Here is an 11531-nt window from a genome sequence, read left to right as displayed (position 1 = left end):
AAACATTTTAATCTTCAAGTAGCAGTATTAGACAATACCCCAAGCTACAAGCAAAGTCAAGTTATAGTTAATATAAAACAATATGTAGTAAGTTTGCATGCATAGTGGTATTATATATAATTTAGTCACAAAAACATTTAATATGCTTGGGATTACATATACTGAGTGTTCGTGTCACTTTTTAAATGGCATATTGCTTTTATTGTTACATAGACAAAAACAAGGCAGCTAGTGGCACATTAATTTTCTTTGACAAATAATGTATATACATTATTTTATACGGCGTTCTACCAAGAGTTAACACTGGTTAATCAGAACACTTTATAATACCTCTTTGTTATTTTCCAGAAGCAAAAGGATTTTACAATGCATGGCAAACAATCGATCACCTTGAAAATAATATGTCAACATCCTTGTTATGTTGTGCTGTAGTTAATCTAATGCTAATTTCTTCATTAAATGTAAAAGTAGTTGTATGTAAAATTAATATTTTTAATATTACATTTTATATCATATTTCCATATTGTTTGTCATTATTTTTAAATAATTAGCTCTTCTGCTGCATCTGCTATCCTAATATTTAATCGTAAATTGGATATGACCATTCAAAAACATTGTCATGTACACAAATTATGATACCATTAACTTCTTTGTTACTGCAATGCTTTGACCAGCAGGTAGCGCCACCGTTAAAGGGATAGTTCAACCAAAAATGAAAATGCTTTCATCATTTACTCACCCTCATGCAATTCCAGACGTGTGACTAACTTTTAGATTTTTAGAAGAATATCTCAGCTCTGTAGGTCCATACAATGCAAGTTAATGGTGGCCAGAACTTTGACGGTCCAAAAAGCACATAAAGGAACCATAAAAGTAATCCAGATGACTCCAGTGATGATCTTCAGAAGCGATATGATAAGTGTGGGTGAGAATTGTATTGTATTGTATGGACCTACAGAGCTGAGATATTTTTCTAAAAATCTTCATTTGTGTTCAGTAGAAGAAAGGAAGTCATACACATCTGGGGTAGCATGAGGGTGAGTAAATGACGAGAGATTTTTCATTTTTGGGTGAACTATTGCTTTAATGTATTCTCTAATATCTATCACAGTGCTTCCAGAAAATTAAATAAAAAATAAAAAGTTTTGGTTGAATAGACACAATCCCACATAGATTGATGTAAGACAAGAACTTCAGAATCATTATTGTTGGGTGATGAAAAACACTCCATGGATAGCAGTTATCTGTTATTAAATCACCCACAGTCTCATCTTAATTATTCAATGTTATCAAAAGCCCTTAACTGAGCAAACTACTATAACTATAAAGTGAGGTTTTAGAAATCAAAGGAAGACATGGGTACATGATTGTTCCAAATACCTATTACACAGTTCTGTTATTCAAGGACAAATACGGAGGACCTTTTTACTTGCCTGTCTAAACCCAGACTGTTTTTTATTGTAATTTGACCAAGTTCAGAATTAATCTGTTCTTCACTTGGCTTTTGAAGCTCCATCCAAGTGTATTATCAATGCTGTTTGAGGTCTCAGCCATGTAGGGAAGGCCCTTTAGTCTACTGCACTGGTGGTCCGAGAACAGCAACCTGGATGACGAAGCAATTCCAATAACCCCTTTTTTCTCCTATGCTTTGATCCTGAGCTCTGCTGAGATGTTGTTGTGTTCTGGCGTGAGAGCTTTGCCGCTATTCCCATAGTCTCTTTAATCTGCAACTCCAGATGTCGCTGAATTGCAATTCCAAGTTCCTCAGGGTCAACCGAGGCTCCATACACCTCCCAAGTCATGCCCTCTGCATCCCATTTTACCTCCCTTACTGGGGACTTGTGATTTTTTGACACCGTTTTAGCACTCACATTTGTCTTCTCCATAACCAGGCACACCACTGGGAACATGTGCTGTGGAGGTTCCTCAGAGTTCTGACCCACTTGCACCCCTATATCCTTCAGTTCTCTTTGTAAGGTCATGGTTCCTGCTTCCCTTGTGGTCTTTCCATCCATCTGATTCCCAGTTGAATGCAAAGGACCAGGCCAAGAACAGTCTAGACTGCAACAGCGGAGCAGTCCCTTAGCATCCAGTCCTGTCTCACTGATAGAGGAGATGAGCCGAGGGAGAGTCAGCAAGTTGCCTGCCACCACCTGGCCCCTGTAGGTCTCTTCCATCCCTACTAAGTGTGGCAGCAGCTGAGCCGGGGCAGGAATGGGCTGGGGGTGGCAGTATGCAGCAAATGTGTCCTCTACAGCCCCATGGTGGAAATGTGAGTTACAGCAAAAAGCCACTTCACATTTAGGGAAGGTGGACTCTGGAATGACCTCATTGGGCACTGGTGTCTGATAAGATGGGCAGATCTGAATGTAGCCTTGTTTTGCTGGCTGAGTGGGGCTGCCTGATCCACTACTTCCTGCTCTGGCGGACGTGGTAACCGTATTGCTTTGCTGAAGCGGCATGGCCTGTTTACATACTAAAGAAGGGAATGACTGTGCACAAGCTTCATGGTCTTTTCCTTGGCAAAACAATGCACTAGTTTCACAGCAGAGAGGATGAGCAGTACCTTCTTTGAAAATCTGCAAGCTGTCAGAGTGGCTTCTCTGTATTGATAACAGCCTGTTTTCTTTCAGGTCCTTGTGAGGGGATAAGACATGTTCTCTTTGCACTGTCAGTGATGCTCTACATGCCTGTTTATTTTGATGGCTTGTTATGTCTCTTGGCTGTGAACTCCCTCCATCACACACGTGGGTCTCAGATATACAGTGGCGACTTGTATCTTGTTGGCCAGTCACATAGTCAGAGATGGTATTGCAGGCTTGTGCAGCGGTCTGGCTACTATCTTTAAGGTCTTCTGCTGAGCATGATGCTTCAGTTGAGCTCTTTAGTACTTCTTCAGGATGGAGGAAGACCTTGAACTCTGTTGAACTCTTCGAGAGAGAGAGAATGCATTCAGCTGTGACAACAGGTTCTGACGGGATTGTGCCCCCAGGTGGGAACAGTTCCGACACAGGGTGCCTGGTTTCCGCCATTGGATATCTGCTGAATGTGAAGATAGACAAAGTGTCTTTAATGTAAAAGGCCTTGAATGTTATCAACAAATAAAACATGGGCTGAATTGATTTTGTCACTTTACTCAGCCTGCTGCTCTGTTTCAGAAGTATTTAGACAAGGTTGCTTTTTAATTTGTAGCTTTGAAGTAGATTAAGGCTGGATCAGACTGTGCTAACTATGATAGATGTTTGGAATCATCTACTTGCTTTTGGAAAAAATAGGCACACTTGTTCATTTTAACCTATTATAAGCAGAAAAAGGTCTATTGTAGGGTTTCCACTTTTGAAGTTCTAAAATACAGGACACTCTCTCTAGAGTTGTTGACAGTTTAAGCAACGGTCTTGAACGATTTCACCGTGACGCCATCAGACCAACTTAAATAATCCCCAATTGATTTGATACAGGATGCATCATTTCATCTTTAAATATGGGATGATCCTGTAATTAAGGGACAGGTGGCAACCCTAATATAATGTAGGTCTTCAGAACTGTTGAACTGTCAATATGCATAGAATGGACAACAGGATATAATGATGAATTTGTATTTTATTTAAACGTAAAGTGTGTCATTTTTTCAATGTTAAATTTCTGTGGTGCTCTTTGTAAGTCAACTTATGGCTAGCTTACAAAAGTCAGTGATTATCAAAACATTGTTTGCTTGAGTGGTCTGACATGTGAGGAGAACTACCTGTTGAAGGTGAGCACCAGCACAGGGAAGGGCAAATACGATTTGAAACCAATCATTATTTTTACAGTTCCATTTGGTACCAGACTAGTAATTTTATTTTTGTATAATGTCTAGTGTAATGTAAGAGCATTCTTTGAACCATTGTGTTTTAGCCTGGGAATTATAGGAACCATTTCTGTGCATTAAAGATAGAATATGCAACAGCTTCCACCTACAAGGGTCTGGATTCCTCTGTGAAATCTCTCTCACACTACAGTCCCTTTGTGGATACATTACAATTTGTATGGTGGTGTTGTTGTTCTGGGAGATAACAATATAGATATTAAGAAGAGCCAACAACCATAAAAAGACTGTGGCTGACTAAAGGGGAGGATGTAATTAATAACCTGATTTTCTTCACTGTGCCTTATTTAGCTTCAGTTTTATCAATATGAAACCTCTTACTAACAGAGAAGAAAATGTCCAATGTCTTGTATTAGACATTAGAAACAACACTATAAAATGCACAGTGTCCCTGTAAATTCTAATAGACATCAAGACACAGTTGTCTTAAATTAAAGTTTTATATCATCCATTAAAAGAATGTACTACTTTATGAAATAGACCAGGCACTGTCTCCCAATAATTATTCATTCAAGGCCTGTACACATTTTTCTTTCTGCCATTAAATCCAAAACAATACCTGGCAAGGCGATATCTCCACCCTGTGCATCTGCATTCACAACTGGGAAAAATGGTGCCAGACAGTGTTGTCAAAAGCAAAATAAATGCTTACCTTATGTCCCAGTCACAGATGCAGCTCAGTATCCCCTTTGATCTTTGTCTTCTCTGTTTTCTCTTCCTCGTCTCTACCTGATCACTATCTCTCTAATGGTCTGTACGGTCATCCCAGACTACAAAAAGTGCAGCGTCAGTGCCAGTTTCTTAAAAAGGGAAAATCAGTAAGCAGTCTTTTCTTTTCACAATCACTCCATCACGCGTCACCCATGGCCCTTGTCCTCTCCTTCAACATCCCCATTCTAGCAGTGAGCAAATGATGGTGGGAGCTTCAGGATTATACTCCTCTTTCATCTGATTATAAACCAGCATCAGTCATATCTTCAAATCCCCTGGCAGGAGGGCGTGTATGTGTGTAAGAGAGAGACTGAAGGAGAGAAATGAAGATGGAATGTGTGTGGCTGTGTTTGTGTTTTGTGGGTGGATGTTGTGGGGAAAGACTATTTGTATGATGTGGTGGAGGGCTGGAGAGAAGGGCTGAAGGAGATTGAATACTGAGGGAAGGAGGAGAATTTGGTGATGAGGAGATGCAGTGATGGTTAAGCCACAAGCGTTGTTGCCACTTTATCCATCTGAATGAAATAGAAGGAAAACATGTGAATGAATGTAAAGGTCAATAGCTATCAATGGTAATGAAATCAATGGCTGTATAGCAAAATTATATATTCTCTCAAATGATCATCACTCCCCTTTGACTTGCCTCTCCCTCCCTTTATTCTTCAGATGTCTTTGACTTTCTCTTATGTACACAAAACACAAAGTATGGAATTTATTTCTCTCTTTCACCCCTCTCTTTACAAATAAGTGCCACTTCCTACCTAGGTCTCTCCGGCTAACCATCATTCTCCCCTTGTTGCTATGGAAACAAGATTTCTCAATCAGGCTGAGATGAATCTTTTTTTTTTCTTCTTTTTTTTTTTTTTTTTTGTAATACTGTGATATTATGTATCTCTCTGAATGTACATACACTAAAATGAGATCACCAAAGTAAAGCCTGAATAATGAACATTGGGAAACCTGAGACACATTTGTGGACTAAAACAGCTGAAAGCAGACATCCATTCAATCACTAATAATTTGATTTCTTTGTGTTCTAGTTAACAGGGGAAATATAATGTAGTAACCCCTTTGAAGTATTTAGACCTTTGTAGGGCATACTTTTATAGGGCATACCCTTGAGGGGTTATTCTAGTTTTATACAAAATCCCTTAATAAAATAGTATTACTCCCCAGTGAAGCATCTCTTTTGTGCAGCAATGTAGATAAGTGATACTGTTGACAATTAAAGTTTATTGTGCTCTCTAATCTGTATTATGGCACTTTTCCACTGCACATTACGGTTCGACTCGACTCAACTCTGCTCGCTTTACTTTTCTGAGCTTGCTCTTCCACTGCAGTTTAATGCCGCCTCAACGTGGGTGGGATTATAGGCTGATCTTCATAGTTGCGCCGCCTCTACTGCTGTGACGCCATCTTAAACGCGACACAAACATTACTGACTATAAACAATAACACGACCGCTAGCTGTTAGTTACTAGCACATTGTGCTGCATAAAGCAGTTGTTGCATGGTGATTTTGCCTGGTTGTTTTAGAAGCAAGCTTTCCAGTAGCTGGTCAACTAAATAAAGTGAAGCTTTCAAGCAGAATATGGAGTTAACGTAACAAAAAGTACCATCCTCCATCGTGGACTCCAACAACGCAGAGTCTAGGGCACTCTCCTTCCCATTGCTCACCGGTCTATTGCCATAGATAGCGTCCATTTGATCGAACCACTTCCACTTTCTTCTGTTTGAACCACTCCGGCTGTTGTGGTCCTTGATGGTTCTGTAGTCACTTTTAAGTTTTTAAAATGTTTCCTTACACTGTTGGTAGGTCCAGTGGTAGCCGCTAACGAGAGGAATGTCTGCACCTCGTTTATTGACCACGGCGTGGTTTTGCGCACAGCCATTTCTTTTTCAATTCGAAAGTCGCGTGAACAAATGATACTGCTATCGCTGTTGCTAACTTTAAAACTAGCGGGTTGATGTCAAGTGTCGCAATTCCAGTGATGCTGGTAGTGACGATTCTCTCTGACCAATCAGTGATCTGCAGGGTTTTGACATCACATTTAGTATCGGCTTGGCTCGCTGGAAACCTCGACAGAGGTGGTACTAAAAAAAGTATCAGGTACCAGGTACTATCCACAATGGAAAACCCCCAAAAAGTGAGCAGAGTCGAGTCGAGTCGAGTTGAGCTTTACCGTGCAGTGGAAAAGCCCCATTAGTGGTATAAAAAGTTGGCCAAACAGTAATCCATCTATCCCACTCTATCTATCTATCTATCTATCTATCTATCTGTCCGTCCGTCCGTCCGTCCGTCCGTCCATCCACCCATCACTCTTTCTGTCTTTTTTAATCATCCATCCATCCATCCATCCATCCATTGTCAGGATCCTGTCTCTCTGTCAGTCATGTTTTTAGTGGTGACAGGATCCTGACACTCATGTTCTGTTTGTGTTTTCATGTTCGGAGTGTGGTGTCTGGATCCTGACTCAGCATAGTTCAGTTTCTGTTCTGGGTCGAGATCCACACACTCATGCTCCATGTCTCGTCTTTTGTGAGTGCAAGGCCTCAGGTTTGGTCTCCTTGCCATGCGCTCTTCTGTCAGTCTTGTGTATTGTGTGAGTGCACATGGCTGTGTTTGGTCCTTCATAACCAAGTGCACTTGTGTCTGTTTTAGTCTCGTGTGTTAGCACATGGCTTTGTGTTTGTCTGCCATGTGCTTCCCTGACCCCACCTCCTCGTTACCCTCATCACTCTCACTCTTTAGTCCTTGTTATGTTAATTGTCTTCACCTGTTCACCACCTGTATATATTGTGCTCCTTTTCCTCTTGTGTTTGTCAAATTGTTTTGTTTCTAATGTTGTTAAGTTGGTGTTTGTTTGCGCTGTCTCCCAGTCCAGTTTGTAATCTTGTCTTTCAGTTTGTTGTTCTTCAAGAGTTTGTTATTGTTTTTTGCTTATCTGATTGTCTCCCCTGTGAGAGTTTGTTTTCCCCTGTTTGTATTCTTTTACATAATAAAGTCTTTTATGTAATAAAGTAATAAAGTCTTTATTCTTTTCCTCATTCCTGACTCGTTCCGTGACATAACGATTCGACCAGCAGGAATCAGTTCCTTTTTTTTCACCACTTACCACACAATGCAGAGCCAATCCAGCTCCTCAGACTCCAGCAGGAGGAGAAGTCGTGAGGAGGTATGCGTTGGAGTTTTTGCTGCTGTCCTCTGGTCTGGGGCACAATCAGGCCAGCCTTATGCAATTGCTTAGGGCTGGTCTGAGTGAGCCCATCAGATCCTGTGTCCCAGAGATGGGTGAAGGGCCTTGAAATGGGAGGAGTTTATCTCAGCCTGTGCCTCAGAAGACTTCCTTCCTTCATCCCAGCCCAAGGTCAACGATACTCCCTCACCGGCAGTGGACGCCGCAGCTGACTGCCTGGAGGCAGTGGCCATTCCCACAGTCGACCGTTAGGAGGTGGTGACCGTTCCTACTGTAGTGTTTCCAACCTTCCGGAGGAGAAGGAAGCCGAGTAAGTGCCCGATCCCCAGTCGCTGCCAGCACTCACGGCCGTGGAGGCTGTTCCCTAGTCGCTGCCAGCACTCACGGCCATGGAGGCTGTTCCCCAGTCACTGCCAGTGCTCCTGACCATGGCGGCTGTCAAGTTCCCTGAGGCCATTATCAAGCCTGTCCTGTTCCCTGAGGCTGTTGACGAGCATGTCCAGTTCCCTGAAGTCACTGGGTCTGTCCAGTTCCCCATGGCTGTCGACGTGCCTGTCCAGTCCCTTTTGACCATCGATCCTTTCCATTCACCAGCTATCACCATCCAGTCTGCCCAGCCTCCTACGGCCACCAAAAACCAGCTTGCTCGTTCCACTGCAGACAACCAGGAGGCGGAGGAGCCTGCTGATCTTTCTACCCACAAGAGCAGGAGATGGAGAAAGAGGAGAGGGCTCTCCACATTAGGGTCTTCTGCCGCGTTCCATGAGGAGTTACAGGAGGGGTCCAAGCCTGCTTCAGCTGCTGCCCAGTCTGATCCCTGTCCAGCAGCTTCTCACATCCAATCAGACCTCTGTCCAGTGGTTGACAATGTCCAGTCAATTGAACTTCCTGTGGCTGCCAACAAACGGTCTGTCCAGCCCTCTGGGGCCCTTGCCCAGTCTGTCCAGCCCTTCAGGGTCCTGACCTGGTATGATCTGTCCTGTGCCACCACTGACCTCTGCCCAGAAGCCACCAATGACCCCATCTGCCCAATGGTCAAGGACTGTCCAGCACTGAACCCTGCTGCTCAGACCTTGCCTTGGGCTCCAGGCTCTTCTCCAGCCCATTCAGGCTTCCGGGTTTTCCTCCGGTTCCACCCTGGCCTTCTTTGTCACCCTGGTCCCCTGGTATGTCATCTACCCCTTGGCCTGGTCCTTTCCACATACCCGGCCTCCCAACCCCACCCCTGACTAAGCCATCCTCCTGGCTTCCCCCACCCACCCTCCCTCCCTGGCTTCGGGTTTGGTCCTCTTGCCATGCGCTCTTCTTTCAGTCTTGTGTGTTGTGAGTGCACATGGCTGTGTTTGGTCCTTATTCACCATGTGAACTCATGTGTGTTTTAGTCTCGTATGTTAGCACATGGCTATGTGTTTGTCTGCCATACTTCCCTGACCCTGCCTCCTCATTACCCTCATCACTTTCACTCATTTAGTCCTTGTTATGTTAATTGTCTTCACCTGTTCCTCATGTGCCCTACCTGTATATATTGTGCTCCTTTTCCTCTTGTGTTTGTCAGATCATTTTTTTGTTCATTTGGTGTTCGTTTGTTCTGTCTCCCAGTCCGGTTTGTAATCTTGTCTTCAGTTTATTGTTCCTTACGGGTTTGTTATTGTTTTTTGCTTTTCAGTTTTATCAATTTTTATCCCCTGTGAGTTTGTTTTCCCCTGTTTGTATTCTTTTATTCAATAAAATATTTTTTTCCCATCCATCCATCCATCCAAAAAAAAAAAAAAAAATAGAAGTGGACCAACAGTTTATGGCAGAGACTACAGACATAATGCAGCCAGCACCAATCAGCACTCTTTTCTGAGGATTTATTCTACCTTTTACCAGTGTGTTCACAGTAAATTGGATGTGGCCTCTATTAATGTGGCAATTTTACATGAATATGGGGGTTTTGCATGTGCTGCAGACACAGTTTGGAGGGTTTACTGAAAATTCATAGTATAGAATAGCACCACAATACTATTGTTCAGTAAGCAAGGACACAATGGTTGATCTGACCTTATTTACAGCTAATTTCAAATTCTGCTCAGTAAGACAAAATAAAAAGCCACATGCTCAGAGGCTGCATTCTGAGCTGCATTGGTGAGAAGAAAACACTGTTAGCCTAGAAGTAAAGGGCAGCAGATAGAAAAAACGTTAAGCAATATGTCTAATAATAAACAAAGAAATGGCTAACTCCCATTCAGGGAATCAGTATGACATAAATTGACATTTTAGTGGTACAAGACAGAGAGAAAGAGGAAGACAGAATAAGTTAGTCTCAAATAGATTTTAAAAATGATTTGCAGCCAAAGCACACTGGGCTCAAATTAATCATACAAATACATAAAAGGTACCTATCACCTGTATTTTTAAGTAAATGCTTTATATTTATTGTTTTTGCAAGTGTTTTCTATAGGACTGTGAGCTTTGTTGTTACTAAAATGAAAGGGTAGAAGTAACACAAAAAACACTTTAGACAAAATCACAATAAAAGGCGAACTTTTTAAGGTATGCTTTAAAGTGTACCTTTTTACCCCACATCAGTTATGTTTACATTAGCAAAGAAAGTGGTGGTTCTTACAGGCATTTTGATGTTTTGGTACAGTAAGGTTGTATTTGTTATCATTAGTTAACGCAAAAGTTAACATGAACTAACTTTGAACAATACTTTTACAGCATTTATTAATCTTTGTAAATGATCATAATCTAATCCTAACAGAAAGTATCAACACAAGCAGAAACACTTAAACACTAATTCACATTTAGATTTAGACTGCACTGCTCTAGATATTTACAAAAGCAGGCCCAGTGGCAAAGCGTAGTTACACATTATGCAGATCATCAGTTATTTTATTTTTTCCTTGTTTAATGATCATTTAAGCTGACTGTAATCATTTTCTATTTACCTTGCAAGGTGAATTCAGTGCGTTGTGTCAGGTGTCCTTTACTAATGGGACTTTGAACTTTCTCTTCTGAAAGATAGTCCTTCAAGCATGAGTCATGGCTGTTTCAAAGGACACTATTGTTCCTTCACGCTCTCTTCCCTGGAGCAGAGGATTGTGCTGTCCACTGTTCACACACCTTCCTGAACTCCAGCCACACCCACACTTCCCTGTTTACATTCTCAATAAAGCAATAACTACTTTTGTATTCCACTGCAGAAAGTCATTTTTGGGTGAACTATTCCTTGCTTCTGAATTTTGCTTCTGAACTAACTTTAGTTTATTTTCAATTGTGAAGAGATCCTCATTTATCCCACTATTTAAGTAGGCTAAAGTTTTTCCCTAACTGCAGGGTATGAAGTGAATTACAGTATTTGTACTGCAGCACATTTAGAAGATGGAGAAATCACTGTCACTATACAGGAGATTATGGAAGTCACAAATCTAATTCTTTATAAACCCATGGGGATTAGATGTCTAGATCCAGATCCATAACCAAAGATAAGATTGACCATTTTTATTTTCTTTCTTTCCCTTTTCCCTTTTCATCACTTTTTAATCATGCAGAACCATCCTCTGAAGGATCAAAATTTTAACCTGTCTCTGATCTGTAATCTGTAAAGGTCACACTGTGACACTCCACGCACAAGCATCAATTAAGTCAAAGATTAAAAAGAAAGAATGATTCTTGCTGAAATAAAAAGACTCTGACATTAAAATCTTTGTTCTTCCTTCATGGACCGAAAATCTCTGTATCTGCCATTTTAAAGTCCTTGAAAATAGCAGTGC

General features: G+C 41.5%; 1 protein-coding gene across 2 annotated transcripts; it reads right to left on the bottom strand.

Annotated features, from left to right (window-relative positions):
- si:dkey-191g9.7 (uncharacterized) lies at nt 1–10807 on the bottom strand. 2 transcript variants are annotated; one of them, XM_051648951.1, is made up of 3 exons: nt 10707–10807; nt 4518–5091; nt 1–3042 (listed from the first exon to the last, which is right to left on the bottom strand). In XM_051648951.1, exon 3 carries the CDS (start codon nt 3030–3032, stop codon nt 1569–1571), a length of 1464 nt encoding a protein of 487 aa, XP_051504911.1. In that variant the 5' UTR covers nt 3033–3042; nt 4518–5091; nt 10707–10807; the 3' UTR covers nt 1–1568. The 2 variants fall into 2 exon arrangements, with proteins under 2 accessions (XP_051504911.1, XP_051504912.1); XM_051648952.1 differs by having other exon boundaries at nt 1–3039.
- Nucleotides 10808–11531: the final 724 nt, after the last annotated feature.

This window comes from Myxocyprinus asiaticus, chromosome 21 (genome assembly GCF_019703515.2).
Source record: "Myxocyprinus asiaticus isolate MX2 ecotype Aquarium Trade chromosome 21, UBuf_Myxa_2, whole genome shotgun sequence".
Lineage (NCBI taxonomy): Eukaryota > Metazoa > Chordata > Actinopteri > Cypriniformes > Catostomidae > Myxocyprinus > Myxocyprinus asiaticus.
This window is presented reverse-complemented; position numbering and strand designations above follow the sequence as displayed.

Excerpts from the sequence above, each read along its gene's own strand:
- si:dkey-191g9.7 (XM_051648951.1), bottom strand. The coding sequence starts at position 3,032 with ATGGCGGAAACCAGGCACCCTGTGTCGGAACTGTTCCCACCTGGGGGC.